Source organism: Miniopterus natalensis, chromosome 7, assembly GCF_054644295.1.
Source record: "Miniopterus natalensis isolate mMinNat1 chromosome 7, mMinNat1.hap1, whole genome shotgun sequence".
In the NCBI taxonomy this organism is placed as follows: Eukaryota; Metazoa; Chordata; class Mammalia; order Chiroptera; family Miniopteridae; genus Miniopterus; species Miniopterus natalensis.
In genome coordinates, this window is record NC_142087.1 from 8,188,227 (window position 1) to 8,212,472 (window position 24,246).

General features: G+C 47.6%; 1 protein-coding gene across 1 annotated transcript in view; it reads right to left on the reverse strand.

The window, feature by feature from the left end:
• TOP1 (DNA topoisomerase I) overlaps window positions 1-1,644 on the reverse strand; it is an 81,015-nt gene extending 79,371 nt beyond the window's left edge. The window contains exons 1-2 of the mRNA XM_016219333.2: window positions 1,357-1,644; window positions 1,038-1,062 (exon numbers count right to left, since the gene is read on the reverse strand). Of these exons, the coding sequence (XP_016074819.1) occupies window positions 1,038-1,062; window positions 1,357-1,389 (58 nt within the window). The 5' untranslated portion in view covers window positions 1,390-1,644. The remainder of the gene's footprint in view (window positions 1-1,037; window positions 1,063-1,356) is intronic.
• Between the last annotated feature and the right edge of the window lie 22,602 nt (window positions 1,645-24,246).

Here is a 24,246-nt window from a genome sequence, read left to right on the forward strand (position 1 = left end):
GCTTTTTAAAAAGAATGAACAGGAAGCAGGGTGGGTGCTGGCCACTCTTTGTTTCAATAAATAAAATCCTTTTTCTCCCCCACAGTCCAAAAGAAAAAGCCAATCACGAAGGCCATGATGAGATGCTCAACAACCTTTTCCCCTGACAAGTACACTAAACTGCATTTCTAAAAAAGCACTGCCTTAGGAACCTCAGCCACACTGAAAAGTTCTAGTCAATAACACTTTAATTTTTTTTAAAAATCAATATGCCCGAGTTCAACATTTACATTGGATGGCCCATAGAGAACTTGTAAACTTTTTGAAGGTAGGTACTACTTTCAACCTCTGCAAACAACACAACTTGGGAAAAACAATCTCAAAATATGAAGCATTCCACAAAGGGTGGCTTTAGTTTTAGAGCCATAATTCCTATCATAAACATCTTACCAAAAAAAAAAAAATCAAAAAAAAAAAAATCAACAGTTGCCAAAGGGTAGCTTTCATTCTGGAAGCAGAAAAGGAAACAAGCAGCAGAAAGGGAATAACCCACAAAATAAAGTTCTCTTCGGAAAAAATAGTAACAATTCAGTCTCCCACCCTTCCCTCTCTGGTGAGGTCTGTGATTTATATGGCTTTGCTCTGTAGAAGGCTCTTTCTGGGCAGCTCAAGGAAGGAGCCGAGGGAGGGAGAGAAAGAGACACAGGCACAGAAAGGAGAGGAGAGAGAAAAAGAAAATGGCGCAGAGACTAAGTCCCGACTGTCGACAAGGCGACTTTCCCGGGAGAAATCCGGGCCCGGAAAGGCTCCCCGAGGCCGGGCGGCAGGCGACATGGGGTCTCCGTTGCCTCCTCTTGGGAGGGCCGCGATCTGGGAGGGCTGGGGTCCCCGGAAAGGGGGTCTAGAGGCCGCCCGATGGGAACAATGGGGCCGGTGAGCTAGGAGCCGGGACTTAGTCTCTGGGACGCCATGTCTGTCCTCTGCCCAGCTCCGGCCCGGCGCGGGGTAGGCGGTCGGCAACCCGAGGGGCCCGGGGTCGGGGCCGGGGGCACACTCACCATTCAATCGGAAATCCGCTTCGATCTGGAGAAAGAAAAGAAAGGAATATGAAACAACAGGCACATTAACCCCGCGGGCGCCGAGCGCGCGCACCGGGGGCCTAGCCCACCCTGCGCCCCCCAGGGATGGGGCCCCCGGGAACGGCCCGAAGGGGCAGCCATCCCCCCCAAACTATAACTTCGAGGCTTTCGTCCGGGGCCTAGAGATCAGATTTCCTCTGGCCGGCCGGCCCTGGCCGGGGGCTCTGGCCTGTCAAAGCAGAGGGGCCGGGGCCGGGGTCGCGGGGGGCCGAGGCGGGGCCGGGAGGTCGGGCTGTACCTGGGAATCGTTGTGCAAATGGTCCCCACTCATTTCGGCCGGAGCGGCGAGCGCTGCAGGCGGCAAGGGGCGCCGAGGAGACGCAGACGGTCGGGACCGGCCTGTGCGGGTGGACGGGGGCTCTTAGAGGCTCCCGGAGGCGGGGGTAAGCGGTGGCGGGGGCGGCGGTGGGTCTGACACTCCCGGAACCGCTGAGGCGGCGACAGCGGCGGCGACAGCAGCGACGACGCTCACACTGCCGGGCAAGCGAAGGGAGCAGACCCCAGCAGTTGTGTAACAGCCTAAGTTCGCATTTCGGCTCACTGCGCCTGCGCGGCCGCTTTTAAACGGGACGTCGGCAACGTCAGAGACTCGCGGAAAGAGGCCGCGGGTTGCGGGGACCGCCCCCTCGAGCTTCCACAGGAGCACCTGGGTTTGCATCGAAAGCCCCGCCCCTAGCCCACGCGTGACGCCATGATTTGCATAAGGAGCCGACTCCTCTCACGGCCGCCCACCCAGAGCCGCCTAGCCTTCTTCTCCCAGCGCCTTTTCTCGGAACCCGGTCCCCTCTGCGAGGCAGTGCGCAGGCGCGTCCAGGACGCCGCCTCCCGGCCCGGCCGGCTGCGCGGCCACGTGGTGGGCCTTTAAAGGCGGCGGCGGGACCGCGCCGGCCGGGCGGGCGCTGCTGCAGCGCCTCGGCGTCTACCCGGAACTGCGGAGACCTCGCCGACCCGGTCCCCGCGCTCCCACCGGTGCCTCCTCGCTCGTTCACCAGACCCGACGCGGCTCGGCGGGCGGAGCCCCCGCCCCAGCCTTTGTCCAGGCTTTCCAACTGCTGTGTTATTTCGTGCCCGCTTCTTAAAATCTAATGTTACAGCCAACCAAAGATCTGTTCAGCTCCAGCTTTCAGCCGCGTACGTGTAGCCCCGGGACACAAGAGGCCCAGTTTCATGCGTTCATTCTGCACACATGGAGCATCTACTGTGAGCCAGGAACGATGCTGAGAAAGGGGGTGGCGCCAGGGGCAGGGGGGACGGAGACCTCGGGCTAAACACGACCGGGCTCTGGCCCGCGCGGCATCCCTCTCTGCTCCTCTGAGTACACACGCTCGCTCTGTGAAGTCGCCTATTTTACTAAAGTTAAACTATGTCCGAGACGAGTGACCTACAGCCTCCTACCTGACACCTGCGCTTGGATCACACCTTCCTCCTCCACCCAGCAAGAAAAGCTGCACCCTGGACACCTTCCTCTCCCTCATGTCTCATTTGTCCAGCTGATTGCATGTCTTTAATCCATCTACTTCTCTCCCCTGCCCACACACCTGTCCAAGTAGGCATTATCTCTTGCTTATATTATTATATAAAATACAGTATACTCCTAACAGGGGTGCCTGCTTCTGTCTCGCCTTCTCGCAAACTGCTCATCAATCGTAGCCAAAGTGATCTTTTCAACGCAGATCTGTCATCCCTTTCCCACAATACTTCCCATCTCTCTTAGTATAAAGTTCAAAATTCTTAAAGTAGCTGCCTTGCATAACCTACCTGCTTAATTCAAATGTGATCTTAGTGAATTTTGTCCTAGTATCACTTCCACTGCTATTACTTAATATTTAAATTGATACCCTTCTTCATTTACTTTCATCCTAAATAATAATATCTATGAAATAGTAATGTCTATGAAATCACTTACAAATAATTACAGAAGGTGTTCATCCATGGGCCATTGAAACCATCTCTATCACATCTGTTGGTAAATGCTTTGGGATTAATTCTTGTGAATGCTTCAAAGCTCAACCTTAACGTATCGTTTCCTCAAAGTGACCCTCCCCCCCCCACTCCCTGACTTCCTCTTCCCCAGTCTGATTAAGTGCCCCTCATAGAGTGTTCTTCTCCTTTGCGACATTTATCACAATTATTAAATTACTAATGGGGGTAATTAATGATTTTATGTCTCTCTCTCCTGTTGAAGGGGAGTGCTTAGCACTCAGTCCCCATCACCCAGCAACAGAGCCTACAGAAGAGATGTGCAATCAGCGAGTGAATGAAAAGTGAAGAGAAGACCCTAATGGAGTTTAGAGCCCTGGTTCCTACTACCTGCTGAAGCCTTGTTTCACTCCTACCCTTATACCTTTAAATAAATCCCCCCTTTCGTTTGATGGAGCTCTGATGGGTCACTTAAAATCAAGAGTTCTCAGTGATGCAGGCCTAATGATTGATTCCTGGCCTCTATTTTCCCTTTGGCCCTGGCCCTGGGCCCCTCATGTAATGGCACCTGGACACCTCCTGGCATTTTGACCTTGGATGCTGGCACAGTCTCGACTTTGCCAGTTCTTGGGCAGCAGTGTCTTCTGGCAGTTCTCCCTCCCTAAGGACCTGCTCCCCTTTTGAGATTTGGATACCCTCAGAAAAGAACCTGCTTGACACCCCAGAAAGGAGACTTAGGCTGGCAATCCCAGAAACAACCAGAAGCACCCTTTGCCTGCTGGTAATTAAGCAGCTCAGCAAAGGTTAAGATTTGTAGAATGAAAAGAAGAGAACCAGTGGGAAACCCTTGAGTCATGGAGTGAGAGGACAGGCAACAAGGACATAGGAGCTGGCCACGTAACTCAGAGCAAGAAAGGGGGTCCACTTTCGCATACCTCCTTTATCTTCCTGCCAGAAGACACCCTTTCTGCCATGAGGACATTTACCCATTCAGCCAACATTCCTTGAGGAGTGAGGAAGTGGGAACTACTGTGGTAGGTAGGTACTATGCTAAGCCCTGGGGATACAGATATTAAGACCTAATCATCATTTTGGAGGAGCTCCTAGTCTGATAACAAGATAGACATTCCCCAACTGTTACCATAAGTTAAAGGACTAACAGGCATGAGGTGGCCAGGCCCCAGTTGCCATGAGAGGCACATCCAACTCACCAGTGGTGGTGGCAGGGGCAAAATTAGGAAAGGCTTCCAGGTCCAGTTCTTTCTCTTAATCCTCACTGGAGGATATCTTTTCCATTGGTTTTGAGAGAGAGTAGAAAGGAGGGGGAGAGAGAGACACATCGGTTGGTTGCCTCCTGCAAGAGCCCTGACCCGGGCTGGGGATCGAACCAAAGTACGTGCCCTTGACAAGGAATCAAACCCAGACCCTTTGGTCAGTAGGCCAACGCTCTAACCACTGAGCAAAACGGGCCAGGGCTCCATGCCATCCCTGAAAAGTGAGGAGGGGCTGGCCTGTGGAAGAGAAAGGAAAGCTTTGCGGGAAGAAGATCATCCTATTCGAAGGCAGGGTCATGGGTATGAATAGCTTTGGTCGGAATAGAACAGAGGGAAATGAGAAGATAAGGAGGCTGGGAAGGTGGAAAGGCCTCCCCAGGGACAGCAAGCGACGGCAGGGGAAGCTATGCCAGGGGTTTGAGCAGGCTTGAGAACAACCGTGAGTTGGGGACAGTTTGGCAGAGCTGTCATGAGATGGGAGGATTACTCAGTAGGCCCATGGAGACTGCTGGAAGGGTTTCAGAAGCATTGTTAACCGTGGAATGACTGTGAGGATGCAGACTGTGAAGGGGATAGAAGCTATTGGCCTGTGTCCAGGGTACAGCCCAAGCAGAAGTTATTACAGCAGCTTTCTCTGAACCTTCCTCTCGCAGGGTATGCTGCTGGGCTGTCATGCTGTTGCTCAGATCCAGCTGCCTCTAACTCCAGAACCAGTGGGCAGGGGAAGCAAAGAGGCAGGAACTGGGGCTCCAGGAAATACTGGAAAATTCTGGGAGTGAGAGAAACCCCAAGCTGATTCAGCGTGACTCTCCAAGAATATGGAACGTAAGTGGCAGCTGCACTTAATAACCAGCAGGTGACAGCTTAGCCAGATCAGGTTTTGAAAAGATCTGCCTCCTCTCTCCCCCAATAAGTCCCCAGAGTCCTCAATCACATCCCCTCCACCTCCCCAGAACCTGGCTCACTCCAGCATCTTCTCTTCCTCCTGCGTCGCAACTTCTCCACTTGCTTCCTCTCCCAATTACCCCATTGACCTTGTTAAAAATAACATCTCACATTAATTACTTACCATGTGCTCTACCCTATACTAAATACTTCACCTACATTCTTTCTCAATAACCCTATGAAGCAGGTACTACTTGTTCTACCATTTTACACACCAGAAAACTGAGGCTTAAGAAGGAAGATTAAGTTGCCCAAAGTCACACAGCTCTTGCATGGTGGGACTATGATTTGAACTCAAGTAGTCTGACTACGGAGCCCAGTCTCTGAGTCCCTGTACTGGCTCCCAAGTTGCCCTGAGGTCAGTTTCCTTCACCTTGTTTGAAATATTTGGAAAGGATAGTCCACGCTTGCTGCCTTTTCTGCCTTATTTCCCATCCCTTAAACACTGTTGATGTGACTTCCATTCTAATCAGAGACTGCCCGGTTTCCAAACAGAGTAGCCTTATTCTCCTGAACCTTTCTGCAGCACTCAAGGATGTGGATGGCACATTTTCTGGGTCCTTTCCATTTGGCTCAAATGACCATGAATTCTCCTGGTTTTCCTCCTACCTCTACAAATGCCATTTCCACTGCCTCCTTTCTTCTAGCAGAATGTAAATAGTCCCAAAGCTTCTGTCATCAACTTCTCTCTACATACCCTCCTCTTAGAAGCTTTATGGATTTTATATTGACTTCTGTAGATAGCTTCTCAAGTGGATGTCTCTAGTCTTGACTTCTTTTTGGAGCTACAGAAATATCTACCCACTGGCCTATTGCATATGTCCACTTGATGGTCCCCAGAGTCCTCTGCTCCTGAGTTTGACTTTCTCCCTGAATCTACCCTTCCCTTCTATTGTTCCTGCTTGGTAAATAGCTCTACTTATTCCCAGTCATGCCGGCTCAAAGCCTAAGAGCCTCTTGAATTGACCCTGTCCCCCACATCTCATTGTGGCTACCACCCCTGAGAGTCTGCCAAGACCTACTTCTGTAATTATCTCTCCTTCCTTCCCTAGAGTTCTCACTGCACCAACTATAAGCCAGGTGCCATGCCTGGTACTAGGGATTCAGCCGTGAGCTCAACAGACAAGTTGCCTGACCTCAAGGGCCTAGTAGGTGGGACAGACACAAGAACAAGCAATTGCCACTTATTATAAGTGCTTTGGAGATAAAGTGCAGTGTTTGATACAGGAGCCCTTTAGGGGAGCTGCAATCCCAGAATTGAGGAGTCAAAAAGGCTTCCAATGGAAATAACATTTGTATTTTCCCAACAAGGGACTTTCCCTTGTTGGACTTTTCCATTCCCTAAAAGTGGGAACAGAAGTTAGCCAGGTGAAGGTTAGGGAAGACAAGGAAGGCAAATGAGGGAGATGAGCACTAGGGGCAGAGGGCAAAGGCTTGGACATTGGGTAGAGTATGGTTCATTGGGGGAACTACTAGTAATTCAGTATGGATGAGGGTTAGAGTGTGAAGAGGGGTGATGAGAGATGAGGCTGGAGGGGTAAGCAAGGCCCAACTCACTCAGTCTTTTGGTTAAAGAGTTCGGAATTTATCCTGAGACCAATGGGGAGCCACTGATGAGTTTTGAGCAATGGAGGAACATAATATGCATTTTCGTAAATACTACCTAGAGTGTAGAAAATAGATTTGAAGTAGTCAAGACTGGAAACTCATTAGAGCACAGTTAAGAAGGTTGATGTCATATAGGCAAAAATGATGGTGATGATGGTCCTAATGGGCAAAAATGCTGTGAGGATGGAGAACAATGTATCCATTTGAGGGATATTCATGACATGGGCTTGATGTATTAGTGATTGATTATATATATATGTCAGAGAAAGGAAGAGGGGCGGAATCAAGGATGTGGAGAGACATGCTATTCACAGAGGAGGAAACGCTTGGGGACGGCCTGACCTGGTTTGGGGGAAGGGTGATGAGTTCAGCTCTATATATTTCAGTCTGAAGTGTCTGTGGGTGAGCCAAGTCAAGATATCTAGTTGGCAGTTGTATGTATGGGTTTGGAGTTCAGGAGAGGGACTGGAAGTTGTCATCCAGGTGGTACCTGAAGTAATTAGACTAGATAAGGTCACTCGGGAGAACCTGGAAGGAAAGCCTTATTTTAGAGATGGGGCTGAGTGAGGAAGTAAATAGAAGGTCAGGAAGTAGAGGATGGCAAGTTTAGACAAGTTGTTCAAAGGTTTAGCCATAAACAAGAGGAGGAACATCAAGCAGTAACTAGAGTGCCCTGGGGTTAAGGGGCTTTTGCTTGTTTGCCTGTTTGCTTGTTTGTTCTATGATGGACAAGACATGCTAATAAGAGGGCCTGTAAATTTCCAGCACAGGGTCTTTTGGACCCCTGACAAAGTACTAGTACAATGGGTTGATATGCCTGGAATTTCAGATAAGGAGAGAGGTCTCTTTGGAGGAGACACTCCTCCTTCCCTCTGAGAGGCCACAGACTGCTTCAAACCTCACCTCCAGAGTGAAGACTGACTCAGGGAACTCGTTTTTCAGGATGGCTTATCCAGGCCCCTCAGGATATTCTCCTCCCAAAGGGTAGAGCCCGGCCCTTCAGAATCTGTCTCTAGCTTTGCAGGATCAGCTGCATGTGACAGGGAAAGAATTCAGCAGAACAGACACCAGCTCTGGTGGTGAGCCAGAAAAGGACACCCAGAGCCCGGGGGATGGATGTTCCTTCTCAGATTCTGCAATGTGGTTAAATTCCACTAACATTTCCTGATGCCTGTTTGGTCCCAGGCCCTGGTAGTAGCACTGTGATGAATTAGACAGGATCTCCACCTGGAGGAACCCACAGTCCAGGAGAGGAGAGTGACAAGTTAACCATCAATTACAAGACACGGCCTGGCAAACTAGACAGGCTCTTCCATCAGAGCCCAGCCTCGAAGGTTTGATGGCAGAAAGCTGAGGGTTTTAGATCCTCTTTAAGACCCAGAGCTTGGCCCTCCTGTTATTTTGGGAAAACGGCAGCACAATCTATTTCAAATTGATCTTCTTTTCTCCATCTGCAGACTTTTTCTCCCTGGTGAGCATGTGTACTCAGAAGTGGGAGGTAGAACACTGAGAAAATATTTGCACAAAATTTTACAGAATCTCCAAGACTAGCCTTGGAGTCCCCTAATTAAAAGCAGGTGAGGCCACCATTTCTGGGTGTTGGAGAGCTACAGGGCTTGGTCCTCAGATCTCTTCTCTTTGTTCTCTTTGTTCAGCTCACTCACTCTGTGGCTTTAAATACCCACTCCATACTGAGGAGTCCTAAGTTTATATCTGCAAATCAGGACTTTGCTTCTCAGCCTCAGACGTGCATGTCTAGCTGCCTACCCAACATGGCTATTCGGATTTCCAATGGGCTTCTTAAACACACCACCTCAAGCCGAGCTTCTGTCTTTCTCCCCAGACTGCCCGCCTTACCCTTGGTCTTCCAGTGAATGCTCAGGCCGAGCCTCAGAGTCATCCTGGACTTTCTCTCTCTTGCCTACCGCTCATATCCTGTGGACAACACCTTCAAATATCCAGATGCTGAACATTTCTCACCATTCCCTCTGCCTCCACTTTAGCCCAAGCCTCCATCATCTCCACCTGGTTTAATGCAGAAGCCTCCCAATTGGCATCCGCTGTTTTCATGCTTGTCTTCCCATGGGACAGCCTCAGAACAAGTGATCCTTTTGAAGCTGTGATCCTTTGAAAATGTGAGATCTTGTCACTCCTCTGCTCAAACCTCTCCAGTGGCTCCCATCTCACTCAAGGTAAATGTCAAAGTCCTTACAATGGCTTCGAGGCCCTGCCTGGCTCCCCCCACCCCTGGTTCCCCAACTTCATCTGTTAATGCTCTCCACCTCCATCCCCTCCCCAGCCACCACACATCACTCACCCTCCAGCCTCAGCACCTTTGCATTGGAGGACCTTTCTACATAGAAAATCCTGCCCCCAGATATCTCCACAGTCTACTTTCTTACCTCTTTCAGATCCTTCTTAAAATTCCTCATTTTCAGTGAGACTTTTCTGACTACTCTATTTAAAATCACAACCTCCTCCCCTCATCATGTTTCCACCTTTCATTCCTGATTTGATTGTCTCCAAGACGCTTTTCAGTATTTAGTCACAAAGTACTGAATGTTTTTCTTGTTTATTGTTTATTTTCCTCCTGCTAGAATATAAGTTTGATGAAGGCAGGGATTTTTTAAAAATCTGAATTTAATGCTGAATTTCTAGCATCTATAGCAAGGCCTGGCATACATAGGATGCGCAACGAGTACTTTTTGAATAATGGGCTGCAGTGAGCTCCTCCTAACATGTGTCAAGCAGGGGCCTGGAATGTGCCAGGAAACTCCCCACTATAGTGAGGGACACGTTTTGCAGATGAGGCTGAAGATTGGAGAAGTGTGAGTGCCCTCCCTCTCTGTTCCCATAGCAACCAGTGCAATCCCTATCATTCTGCACTGTCATTGTCCCATTTCCTCAACTAGCTGTAAGACTTACGATCTCAAGGGCCATTCTTACTCATTGTAGCATCTCCATCACCCAGTGGAAAGCTGGGCACATAGTTGGTGCTTAAGAAATCTTTGTTGCATGAATAAATGAATGAAATGGCCAAATCAGGATACAGACTCACAATTATGACAGCCACAGAACAACAGTTGAGAGTCCCTGAACCCTGGCAGAGTGCCTTCTTGCATGTCCTCACCAAGCCAGAAGTGTTTCAGGTGGTGAACACTGTACACTGGCTGGCAGTTTGTTCCCATCACACCAGGCAAACAGAAAGAATTTTCCACTCAATCCCTTCACAGTTCCCCAGATGCACAGTCAAGGCCTCTTAATTCCCCCCACCCTCCCCAGCTACAGTGGACCCCACTAGTTCCCAGTCTTCAGCAGCCGTGTTGGGCTGCCTGCCCATCCATTCACTCGCCCAGCCTTCTCGGGGTCACAGCGATAACTGAGCTGATCCCCCACCCTCATCCTCACCGCCCCACTGTGCGTTGGCTAGTTCTCTGAGTCTTCATTCCAGCAAACTCTCTTTCCTTTGCCTCTTCTTTCCAGATTCTCCTCCATCCCCCAAAACCAGTATCTTAGGTTCATGGAGGTGGCCCCCTCCATCCATGGGTGGTGGCGGGCCTGCTTCCTTCTCTTGTCCCTTCGTTTCTCTAGATCAGGAATTCTTAAACAACTGGAGTGGTGGTGTCACAGAGCCCTTGGAGGAAACTGATGTGGGCTATGGGCCTTCTCTCTCCAAAAACTACATATACTCGTAAATGCAGCGTTTTGCATGGAAATCCAGGGGCACCTGATTAAGAACCCCTCCTCTAGGTGGTGGTTCTTCTCCCCTCCCCTTTATTTCTGGTGGTTGTTGGCCCCCCGATCAGTCCACCTGGTCTTCCTTCAGGAGCAGAAGCTTCTCCCTACCACGCTATTGCCAGTATTGTTGTTATGGACGGTAGCTAAGAGATTTGTACCCTTTTCCCACATGCATCAGTTGGCTTCATTCTCTGAACAACCCCCAGAGGATGGAACTATTATTGTCCCATTTTCACAGATGAAACAACTGCTTAGGTGTTTTGCCAACAACGCATAGCTTTAAGTCCAGGGTTCCTTTCCTTGGCACTACAGTGTGTTGCCTATTATGAACTGCTCTTTTCTTTGATGCTTCCCACCTGAAACCTACCTTCCCCACCCCTAAGCCCACGGTGTGTTTTCTGTTATTCTTAACTGCTGTAGTTTGGTTTTGTGTGTTTTTTTACCACCCCCCTCTGTCTCCTGAAATGCACCTCCTTCATTACCTCCACCACTTCTCTGAGGCACCCTCTTTCTCCCCCAACCATGCCTTCAACTGACCACAGGTGGCTTCTTTGCAGTTACTTGAGCACATGTGAGCCATGCAAGGTTTCATTTCCTCTTCCATCATCAGCAGCTGTGCCCACTTCTGAGATCGTTGCTGGCTCTAAATGAGGTACTCCAGCCTCTTCTGACAGAGGGCCTTGGCACTTCTGGCGCTGCCATACCTGAAAGGGAGGGGACACCTAGTTGAACACCTACTTTGTGCCAGGCCCCATGCATGGCATGGGGACACAGAACCCAACCTTTAGAGGCTTGAGCTTCCAGAGACTCCTGAGTATCTTAGTGATGGGTACCTGGAGGTTCTAAGACGATTGATTCAAATTCATCTGCTGCCTGTCTGTGGATGGTTAGGGGCCTCTCTGCAGCATGGCTAAACTTCAGCTGCCCTCTGAGCCAGCAGAACTGCTGCTCAGACCCTACAGGAGAAACACCTGGCTGTTGGTTAACCTCTTCCTCCCTAGCTCAAATCTCAGACCAGCCTGATAATTTTAGTCAGGTTAATCACAATCACTTTTGTTCTTTGTGTGATAAAGTCCTATATCATCACAAAAGCATCTTCTAAAACTGTTTACCAAAGTGATATACACACAGAAATGTGTGTGTATCAAAAGTATGCAGACTTGCAGATTGCAAATTTTCACCAGCTGAACACATCTGTGTCACCTGCACCTAATCAAGAAACAAAATTTTCCAGCCCCCCCACAACCCCCTCTGAGCTTCCTTCCTGTCATTACCCCCAAGTTAACTGCTATCCTGATGGCTTCTAACAGCACAGATTGGTCTTGCTTGCTTTTGGCCCACAAAAAACAATTTTAAATCAGACCATCCTCTTGTCCACCCCCCAGACATACATACATTTTGATTGGTTGATGATTAATGGATTTGATTAGTCATTGACCAGATGTTGACTGCTTATAAAATAGATCAGAAATCTTCTGAATTGAACCAAGGGCCTATAGCCTCAAAGGGGCTTTGGCTGTAAACTGACCCTCCACTGGGCCTCCAGAATCCCAAAGTGTGTTCTTCATAAAGGGCCCAGAACATGTCTGCATGCATCTTGAATCACTTCCTCTGAGGTTCAACTTCTCACACCCACTGCTGCTTCTCTTCTTTCTTTCTTCTTTTCTTTCCTTTTGTTCTGAAGGAAAGAAATTAGAGACCCTGGGAAAGACTGCTCTCTCCCCCGGAACTCCAGCCTTGACCACTCCTAGTGATGGAGGAACTATCATCTTATAAGGCCACCAATTGCATTTTCCAGACAGATCTGGCTAGTTCTTTTTAAACTGTTAAAAACACTCACATACACACAAAACTCCAAAAATCTTTCTTGTTTGAGCTCAAATATGTTGCAATTTTTTCTACTTACTGATTCTGATTCTAGGCCTGACCTCTGCAGCTTCCCAGAATTAGTTCAGTCAGCTTTTGGGTGCTTCCTCTGTGCCAGCCTCAGAGGCACATGAGGTGGGCTCCCTGAACCTGAAATTCTTTCCGTGGGGATCCCAGGATTGCCTGAGGGAGGGATGTGGCTACACCAGCACTTACCAGGGAGCATTCCACTGGACACTAATCCCCAGCCATGCTTTATGAAAAGAGAGCTCTGAGCTCAGAGGAGTTGTGTAAATGCTGGTGCTCTGTGGTCAGCGTCTAGTATCACATCGTGCATTAGCAATGATAAGACGCTGGCAGGTCCTGAAGCATCAAAACCCTGTTTCACTTTGTTGGGGTTTTCAAGACTTACTTGATTTAGGATCTTTTTTTCTATGTCATTTTTTTCTACAGGATGCCTAGGAATATTTCTTAGAATTAGTGTCTCCCAGAGTAGGACAGGCCAGTTAGCTTTAAGCATCCTCTAAACTACTGTCCAGCCCTGGCTGGGTAGCTTGGTTGGCTAGGCAGTCATCCCAATACACCAAGGTTGTAGGTGTGATCCCTGGTCAGGGCACATACAAGGATCAACCAGTGAATGCGTAAGTAAGTGGAACAATGCATCAATGTTTCTCTCTCTCTCTTCCTCTCACTCTCAAATCAATAACTAAAAAAAAGAAGTAAAACTACACTGTCCAGTCTTGTAGCTACTAGCATATGGTGATATTGAGCACTTAAAATGTGGCAGGAGATGTGCTGTGTGTGTAAAATTTATACCGGATTTCGAAGTCTTAGTACGAGAAGAGAAGGAAAAATATTAATAATTTTTATATTGATTTTATGTTGAAGTAAGTCAAGTTTTTTGAAATATTGGGTTAAAACATGCTATTCACATTAATTTCATGTTTCTTTTTACTTTTTACAACGTGGCTACTAGAAAATTTATATTTGTGCATGTGGCCTGCATTACATTTCCAGGGAGGCGTGTTGCTCCGACATTCGGTGCCAGCTGCGAAGGCTTTGCTGGCTGATACAGGGGCGTGTGAGAGGACGGGGGCGGGTAGCCCGGGGGGGGGGGGGAGTAGGGGGACTGTGGGAATTCACGGAGTGATGGCTCAGGAAGCTTAACGGAGGGCAGTCAGGAAGTGGTGACTCAGCTGAGACCTGAAAGATGAGAAGGGGTTAGTGGGGAAGGCAGCCACAGTAGCATGTGCCAAGGCCCTGGGCAAAAGAGGAACTGTGAATATTCCAGGACACCGAGGCTTGGGGGGGCAGAGCCTGACCGGGTAGGGAGCGACCTAACCTGAGACCAAGGTGAGCAGCAATGGCCAAGGTTTGGGGGGGCCTGGTAAGCCGGGGAAAGGGATCCCTCTTGAGGGCCCTGAGAAGCCACTGAGGCATTTTCATTGGATGCGATTAGGAAGATTTTCAAAAAATTACCCTGACATTTGGGTGAAGGGTGAAGTATTCACGAGTGCAGGGCTAACCTGGAGGCAGAATGGCCTATTCAGAAGCTGTGGGAATCATCTGGAGTGAGACAGTGAAAGTCTGGAATTAAGGAAATCCAGTGTCTGGGAACCAGAGTAGGAGTTGGGGTCACTGGTCCAGGCTGCTGCTTGGAGGAGGGACCAGGGGAGAAGGTGAAGTCAAGGTCGATGTCCTGGTTGCTGAGTAGTGAGCCTGTGATGGGAAAGCAGAGGCCTGTGGTGAGGAATGTGATGAGTTTAGGCTCGTTCAAGTTGAGGCTGAGAAGTGTGTGGGATAAACGTGGGGATGCCCAAGACGAAGTAGATAGCCAGCGTGGAGCTCAGAGAGAGGTATGAGGTGGAGGCAGAGTTGGCAGAAAACACCTCTCCTATCAGCCCCAGGTTCCTCATGCAAAATGGGGACGTCACCTACTTCCCACAGTGTGTGTGATGATTAGAGGATGTGGCATGTTGAATGTGCCTGCCAATGTGTAGGCACACAGTAGGTGCTCAGTATTGGTTCTTTGTTTCAGAGGGTCTATCATTCCCGTTTCCTACATGGTCAAACCCAGTAAGATCGTCGCAGTCCCCACAGGACCCACACCTGTTTTACTAAGTGTCCTGCGCGGTTATGAAGAGATGTTGCTGGGAAAATTTGTGGAGAAAAGGGAGTGACGGCAGCTCCGCCCCCCGCCTGGGTAGCCCAGGAGTAGGAAGGGAGTGAGCACTTGGTACTGTGCAGTGGAGAAGGCTCGGGACTGGGAGGCTGGCGTACACAATAAGTCCTCACTTAACATTTTCAATAGGTTCTTGGACCTGCTGCAAAATGATGTATACCGAAACCAATTTTACCATATGCTGATTGATGTAAACAAGAGTTAAGTTCCTGCGGCATCTCATTGACATTATAAGAGACGTTGTATAAAATGAAGCTATTCAAGGACCTGCTGCCGGCTCCTTGCCCCACCCCTGCCACCAGCAAATGAATAAACCGTGCCTGTGCTAAGCCTCAGTTTCTCCACTGGTTCTAGGAGGGGCCTGCCAGCTGGGCCTTCCCCTTGTTCTGCCCCTGCCTTCTCCTCTCTCCCAGAAAGCCTCTTCCCTTCTCTTGACCCACAGAAGACATCACTTCCTTAAGGACTTGGCTCATGGTGGGCCTCCTGGCAGCTCCTTCCTGGGGCAGAGGGCCAAAATCCTGACAAGATTAAGAAGAGGCTTTGGGACTGGGCCAGGCTGGGAAAACAGGAAAGATGACGAACCAACCCCCCCCCCCCCCTTCTAGGGGTTGTTTATTCCAATGTTCCCTCAGCTGAGTTTTCTGGATACACAGTAACCCTTGACTTTTCATCCTGCACCCAGCCCCTGGCCCCATAGCACCTAATGCACCCTGCTCGCGGGACGGGCCTGCTCCTGTGTCCACTTGGCCAACGGCACCGAGCTTGTGGCACAATCCTACCACGTTCCATGGGAGGAGCTGTCCTCTCACACAAGCCTCTTCAGCTCCCCGGGGTAAGCAATGTTCTCTTCTTTAGCCACGGAAACTGAGGCTCAGGGAGGTGACCCAGTGTGTTGGTGTCTGATCCAGAAGTGGGGAGGGGTAGAAATGAAAATGAAGTCTTATCAGTTAAGAGCATATTCTTAGGGGGCTGATGAACCTTACTTGCTTTGGATTCTGATCCTACCACTTCCTGCCCATGGAATTTGAGCAGGCTCCTAGCGGGAGGCTGTATGGGATAGCAGTCAAGAGCATGGGCTCTGGGATCAAATGTCAGTTCTACCATCTGCGAGTCGGTGACCTTGGGCAAGTTCCTTCGCTTCTCTGCACTTCAGTTTCCACAGCTGCAGAGCAGGATAATTATAGCTCCTACCACATCGACTTGCTGTGCGGATTAAACGTGTTAATCCATGTGGAACACTTAGCACAGTGTCTGGCCTGTGGGCCAGCCCTAGTCATGTCAGCTATGGTATGAATGCAGACCTCACTGACTCTGATCGCCACCTGTTCCCCAGTCTGTCACTCGTCACCATCATGACTCACTTAGCCCTTGATGCATGATAGGTGCTTACTGGCTTGTTGACTGAAGGAGTGGTTGGGAATTGCCCAGGTTCCTGAAAACAGGCTTCTAATGACATGTGGGAGGAGGATTCTGCAGGAAGATGATTTTCAGGAGTTTCCCAACCAAGCAGCAAGTGATTGCTTTTTTGCACACCAGTACGAACTTCAAGATACTTCCAGACTGCGTTTTCCTCTCTGATTACAGAAGCAATGTATGCTCATTGTGAACTGTTCAAATGTTACATAGAGATATAAAGTGGAGAGTTAAAGTCCTAAGCAGGCCTGTTTCGAAAGAAGTGCCACTGTTCATCTGAGGCATGTCCTTGCAGACTTTTCCTATGCCAGTCCCCAGTTTTTGAGCTCTGCTGTGTGCCCCATTCTGTGTCAGACACTGCAGAGCCTCTGCAGGAGGAGAGATGACTATCTGTACCCTAGGGGCGGGCACAGCCGGGGTGGGACGCAGAGTTTCAGGGAACACTTAATCAGCAATTAGAGTCACCATTGTACCGATGACTCATTTGTTCAGCATGCACTTACCATCTGGGACCCGGAAATGACAAGTCAAGGTCCCACTTGGCTGTGGAGGGAGACCTGAGATTGAATCAGTGGAGAGACCCTCTGGTGTACTTGTCCGCTGACTATGCGCATGTCAGCCAAGCCTCAGAGAGTGGGCAGAATGGGAGACACAGCCCCCCTGCCCAGAGAATGGTATTTTCCTACCTCACTCACTGTGTGTAGGGAACTGAGCCCAAGGAACCAGACAGGCTGGGCTTGCCGCAGGTGGTTTCTGTGACCTTGGGGGAGTGACTTCCCTTCTCTGAGCTTCAGGTTCCTCATTAGAAGAGTGAGGAGAATCTTCCTGCCTTAAGAGGCATATTCCCCCATTCATTCATTTATTCATTCATACAAGATGGTATCTTCTAAGACTGTACTAGGATTGCTCAATAAACACAGCCATCTAGGAAAAAAAAAGAGTTGAGTCCTGTGGTAGATTGTTCAGCAAATATTTACTTCCCCCTGCCCTCCTTGTTGTGGGAGGAATATACTTCCCCACTCTGTTGATATTGGACTTAGCCATGTGACGTGCTTTGGCCACAAGAATATGTGTGGAAGTGAAAAGAGCCAGCTCCAAGACACCGAGTGTTTCCATTCATCCTTCTTGAGCAACTGTCTTCAGCCGTGAGAACCTCGAGTCCCCGTTAGCGGTGAGGCAGCCCTGCACTCTACCTGGAGCCTGGAGCCCAGCCCCGCCCAGCCCAGCCCAGCCCAGGCAAACCCTGTTGAACCCTAGCTGACCCACAGACCCCAGGGTGAGAAATGAATGTTTACTTTTGAAAGCACTGGGTTTCTAGAAGTTGTTTTTTCTACGTAGCGTTGTCGCAGCAAAATCTGACCAGTGGTTCTCTAGCTCACTCCTTATGCTGCCTTTAGCTTGGGTCCAAGGAAGGAGTCTCTGATTAGGCAATATTCGACCTGAGATCTGAACGTTAAGAGGGAACTAGTTGTATGGCCATCTGTGGGGGGAAGTGTTCCGGGCAGAGGGAACAGCAATGTCATGGCCCTGAGGCTGGAGGAAGCTTGGCCCGTTCAGGAGTAGAATCAAGGCCAGCAGGCTGGGTTGTTTGGTAAGGGAGGGGAAAGTGGTCTGAGGTCCACACCCGTCTGCTCCATGGGCACTTCACATTTCCACTTGGATGTCTCTCAGACACTTCAAACTCAAAACATCAGCTCCAGAGCTGAACCTGTGGTCTTCTCCACAACCTGTCCTTCCCTTTTTATTTCCCCATAGTCACCAATGACACCACCACTATCCAGTCACTCAAGCTGCACTGCTGGGCCTCAACTCCTCCCTCTCCCTCCACCTCTACAGCCAGCCTGTCTTCAATTTCTGCCAGTTCTACCCTGCCCATTCTCTCGTATTTGTCCGCTTCTCTCTACTTGCACTCGGACCATCCCATTGAAGCCACTGTCATCTCTTGTTTGGGTGACAGTGTTAGCCACCTCCCTCGCTTCCCTGCCTGCATTCTCAGCCCTCCTCCATTCAGTTCTCTATGTGGCAGCCGGTGTTCTTATTTAAAAACAAATAATCTCTCAAGAATTGAATGGATAAACAAATTGTGGTATGTCCATACGATGGAATATTATTCAGCGATAAACAGGGATGCACTAAGTTCTGGAGATAGATGGTGGTGATGGTTGCACAACAATGCAAATATACTTAATTCCAACAAAATGTACACTTAAAAAGGGTAAAAATGATAAAATTCATGTTACGTATATTTTATGCCCCTTTCCCACACACAAAGAATGAGCTATCAAGCCATGAAAAGACATGGAAGAACCTTAAATGCATATTGCTAAGCGAAAGAAACCAGTCTTAAGAGGCTACATACTAAATGATTCTAACCGTAGGTCACTTTGGAATAGGCAAAACCACAGGCGACAGTAAAAAGATCAGTGGTTGCCAGCAGTCAGGGGCTATAGGAGAGGGGCGAATAGGTGAAGCACAGGGTATTTTTAGGGCAGTGAAATTATTCTGTATGATATCCCGATGGTGAATTCATGTCATTATACGTATGTCAAAACTCAGTGAACTGTACCACACAAGAGCGAACTCTAATGTAAGCTATGGCCTTTAGTCCATTAGAAAAGCCCCTCCCAACAATGACAGATCAAACTTGATGACTCCTCAGCTTAGACTTTCCAAAACCTGCACCCAATCTGGCCAAGAAGCTTTGTCCTTCCTTCCTGTGGCATACCCTGTGTCATTAAGGCTCAGCTTAAATGCCACCTCTTTGAAGAAGCCTTCCCTCATTCCCCAACCTAGATCAGCCCTCCTTGTTCTACCTTCCCCATAGGTTCTGTTCTGCATCTCTGCAGCCTTTGCACGTCTGTAATCAGAGGGTTAATTGTGTGTATTTATTTGCATACTGGCTGTCTCAGAAGCCCCATGAAGGCGGTGGTCACATCTGCCTTCACCATCTTATCTCTAGCACTTAACTAGTGCCTGGTACATAACAGAGCTCAGTAAATCTGTGGTTGGACATAGTTTGAAATAAAAGATCACATAAAGTGTGATTCTATTATAGGAAATATCCAGAATAGGTAAATCCATAGAGACAGAAAGCAGATAGGTGGCTGCCATGGGCTGGGGAGAGGGGGGAATGAGGAGTGATTTCTTAATGGGTATGGGGTTTCCTTTTGGGGGATGAAAATGTTTTGGAACTTGACAAAGGTAGGGATTGTGCAAAATTGTGAATGTACTAAATACCACTGAACTGTATACTTTTAAATGGTTTATTTTATATTATGTGAATGTCACCTCAATTAAAAAACAGTTTGAAGTATTTCTCTTTTTTTGTACAAGGACTTTTATCCCATCACCTTTCTTAGGTTCACACTAGTCCCTTTGGCCTTAGGGGTGTCTTTTACAGCAGGAACGTAGAAAGAATAAATAATGTTAGCTTTTTTCCTTAAAAATTTTTATTATAGAAAAACAAGTATATACAAAACCCGCATGTACCCATCTCCTAGCGTGTATGTGCCCATTTACCTCCCTCCTCTATTGGGTTGCTTTGATGCAAGTGTCAGGCATCATATCATTTCATCTGCTAACATTTCCTTATGTCTCTCTAAAAGATAAGAACTTTAAACATGTAACCACAGTACCACTATGTGTAAAAAAACCAACAACTAATTCTTAATATTATCAAACATCCAGTGTTCAAGTATACCCAATTTTTGCATAATTTTAAAGTATATAATGTGTTTGTTTGAGTCAAGATTCCAACAAGGTCCATATATTGTACTGGTTGATACGTCTCTTAAATCTCTCGTAATCTGTACGTTTTCCCTGTGTCTCTCTGTTTTTCTAAGAATGGGAGGTAAAGCAGATAGGACTTGGAGTGATTCTCTCTTTCCGGCTTCAATTTATTTATTGACGAAATGAAGTATTTGTCTTGTAGGGTTTCCTGTCTTCTGGATTTTGCTGACTGCGTCCTTGTGGTGTCATTTAACAGATTCCCCATCCCCTTTATTTCATGTGACTAGTATCTTAATAGTCAGGTTAAATGTATTTTAGCATGAATCTTTCACAGGTGACTGTGTATCTCTACCAGGAGGCACATCACAAATATTTATCCCTCTGTGAAATTCCTCGCCGTTGATGATCAAGGCTTACATTTATTATTTTGTTAAAGGTTACAAAATATGAAATGCAAAATCTTAATTCTTGCCCTTGGACAGTGTGGCTCAATTGGCTCAGCACAGTCCAGTACACCAAAAGGTCGCCGGTTCAATTCCCGGTCGGGCCACATGCCCAGGTTGCGAGTTCGTATGGGATGCGCGTCAGAGGCAACTAATGTATGTTTCTCACATCAGTGTGTTTTTTTTCCCTCTCTCTCTCCTTCTCCCTTCCTCTCTGTCTAAAATCAATAATAATTTTTTTTAATCCTAATTCTTTAAATTTTTTTCCCATTTACTAGCAGAAATAATTCTATGAAGAGAAACTTCCCCTAACCAATTATTTGGTTATGAGATCAAGTTCATTTAGGAAAAGTAGAAAAATTGGTTAATTCTTTCCCTTTATTTAGCAATTTTCAAAATGTTGAGTTACTTTCCTAACATGTGCAAAGGGAATCCAATGACGTTTTCTTTCCTTTTTTTTTAGTATAATTATAAACTTATGGATTATAACTCTTACTAATTCTCAAATAATCTCATCTTTAGCCAGCCAGAGCCTCTTCCAAATTGGTTCTGAGCCCTTTTGACATGACTCTGTTCCTTTCTTGCTTTCTGGAATGGCCAGGTGTTCCAGGTTCATCTAGTACATTTTTTTTTTCTCCAGACCTTGAACCAGCCATTTCTCCAAGGAGCCCTGGTTCTCTCATGGGAAACAGTGTTTAGCTCTTTCACCACCTTTTCTCTAGGGGTGCGCATAGCTATTGCATTGGTAATTGTTTCTAGGCCTTTTCCTTAGATAGAGATCAAAATAAGAGGTCTTGAGTTCACACTGATATTTTCGACTTCAATTTAGATTACAGTTTTTACTTAACTTCTTTGATTTTGTATTTGTATTTCTTTTCTCTTAGGCCAAGAGTCTTGGTTTCTAATGGCAATAACATTAAACTTCTCTGTGTTGTACAATTGTGCACCTGAAACCTGTATAATTTTGTTAACCAGTATCACCCCCAATAAACTCAATTAAAAAACATTAGATTTATTTGCTTTATCTTATCAGTATAAAATAACGATTTTTACTAATAAGATTACCAAAAATATTTTAAGATTATAAACTCCCCCCCCCCCCCCAGTTCTTCTTGTCTTTTGAGTATATCCTGATGGGAGTGTACAATCAAATTACTGTGTCTGACGAAAGTATTCTTCTCTGAGTGGTTACACTATCAATTTAATTCAGAGTTTGATATATTTGTTTCATTTTGCTATCAAGTTTTAGGGATTACTTTATTTAAAATTCAACTTTGCTTTAATAATTATGTAGAACTCTTATACCATTCCTAGCCAAATCTTCAAAATAGTCAGGTGATCTAGCTTTTTATTATATATATATAATATATATATATATTTTTAATCCTCACCTGAGGATGTTTTTTCCATTGCTTTTTCAAAGAGAGAGAGAGAAAGAGAGAGAAGAGACATCGATTGGTTGCCTCCCACTCTCGCCCCTACCAGGGCGAGCCTGCAACTGAGGTGCATGTCCTTGGCCAGAATCAAACCTGGGACCCTTCAGTCTGCTCTAACCACTGAGCCAAACTGGCTAAGGCAAGTCTAGCTTCTATACCTGTTCTTTCCACTCTAGTCTCTTCCTCTCCCATAGATAATAATATTTTTTAAAAAGACTTTTGTTTTTAAAATTAAAAATACAAGCATATAAATGGTAACATACCATATACACGTCTCTTATTTAACAATATATTGTGAAGGTCACTCTATTACAGTGTGTAAAGATAGCTCTCGTTCCTTTTTATGGCTACATAGTACTCCATTGTGTAAATGTACCATGATGAATCCACTTAACCCTCTGTTATGGACATCCGGGTAGTTTCTAGCCACTTGCTATTATAAAGAGTGATGTAACAAATGGTCTTATCATAATTACCCTGGAGATTTTCCCAGCATATTTTTGGGGTTGATTCCTAGACATAGTATTGCTAGGTGATGCATGTTTAATATTGGTTTTTAAAGTCCTAGCCCAAGAAAACTAGAGTTTATTCACACTATGCCTTTATGCTTCCTTTTCTCATCTGCAAAATGAGAATAATAACAGTATTTATCTCAGAGAGCTGTTGGAAAGACTAAATGGGCTGATGGTTTTTAAGTGCTTAGAAGATGCCTGGTACACAGAAAGGATTCAGTGAGTGTTAGCAAGGTGGGGGTGCAGTATGGAAGTATGTGGTGGGGGGCACATTAGAGTTAGATGCTGGGGTGGGTCTTTGAGAAGGGCTCTGTACCTGCCCCGCCTGCCCTGCAGGAGTGGCAGGAACAGTATAACCCCGAGATGAAGTCTGGAGATTGAAGACGAGGTTGGCTGAGTAGGACATGGACTAATAGCTGGGTGCCAGCATGGACAGCAGCCCCTCTGGCCCAAGCGCCGCCCCTCCCAACGCTTGGGCGCCACCTACACACTCGGACCTGCCCTGAGACTTAGACGAACTCTGAGAACAAGGGAAGGAAAAACCCTCCCACGACTGCCTTGAACCTGAATTCATTCAGAGTAAATCTCTGCCAGTGGGCAGGATGGGCGCTTGAGATAGACATTACACTCGATTACAGAAAAGTTAAGTATTTTATATATTAATTTCCCCCGAGTGAAATTAACGTCCATTACAAAGTAGGTTTTGACCGGACGCTTGAGCGGCACGGGGAGGGGAGGCTGTGGGAGGATGGAAGGCGGGGAGGCCGCTGCTCACCTCCCCCACGCGCCCGGGCCGTGCTGCCCACTGTAGCAGCTGCCGGCCTGTGTGGCTAATGGCTGTTGCATTGGAAAACCTCGCTGCAGAACATCGTCACCTTTGCAGAAAGTTCTCGTGGCCAGGGCTGGCCTACTCTAACCCGCCCCGGACCAGCATATGTGGGAATGTTGATTGGATATGATGGGGCAGTAGAATGTAGACCAGGAGCCGAAGACCCCAGCCCGGTCACCCATATTTGCTGTCCAAGGACACGGGACAAGATTGGGTGTCCGAAGGTTCAGGGTAGCTGCCGGCATCCACGTGGCCATCCAGGTCTGCCTCAGGCTCTTCCTCCCTCCTCCCTCCTCCAGGGGTACCTGCCCTCCATCCCCTCCTCTCCAGCCCATTTCCCCCGAAGTCATGGCCAGGTCTCTTTCCCAGGGTCCGAGCAGGTCCCGGCCCAGCTGGTCTCTGCCCTTCATTACCTGCCGAGGCTTGGATCGAGGTTGCTGGTAGGCTGCCTAGCGGTGGAGGCAGGCAGGGCACCCCCAGCCGGTTCCTACTTAATCCCTGCTGCCTCCCATTTCCTGTTCCTGTAGCCAGGGCCTGTCACCGTGGTGCGGAAGCCTGCCCATCCCTCTCCCACTGTGTTTATTTTATTTTTATTTTTATCGTTGGCGCTGTTACAGATGCCCACCGTTGTCCCACACCGTTGTCCCACCTTTGCCCACCTCCGCCCACCCCCTTCCCTCTGGCCAACACCACTCTGTTGTCTGTGTCTGTGGGTCATGCATATATGTTCTTCGGCTGATCTCTTCACCTTCTTTCATCCAGTCTCCCCCACCCCCAGCCCCTCCGACAGCTGTCAGTCTGTTCCATGTATCCATGCTTCTGGTTCTATTTTGTTCATCGGTTTATTTTGTTCATTAGATTCCACATATAAGTGAGATCACATGATGTTTGTCTTTCTCTGACTGGCTTATTTCACTGAGCATAATAATCTCTAGGTTGTCCATACCGTCAAAAAGGGTAAGAGAGCCTTCTTTTTTACCGCCTAGTAGTATTCCGTTGTATAAACGCACCACAGCTTTTTTACCCACTCATCTACTGACAGGAGCTTGGGCTGTTTCCAGATCTTGGCTATTATAAATAATGCTGCTATGACCATAGGGATGCATATATTCTTCCTGATCAGTGTTTCAGGATTCTTGGGATATATTTCTAGAAGTGGGGTCACTGGTCAAAAGGCAGCTCCATGTTTAATTTTTTGAGGAACCTTCACACTGTTTTCCACAGTGGCTGCCC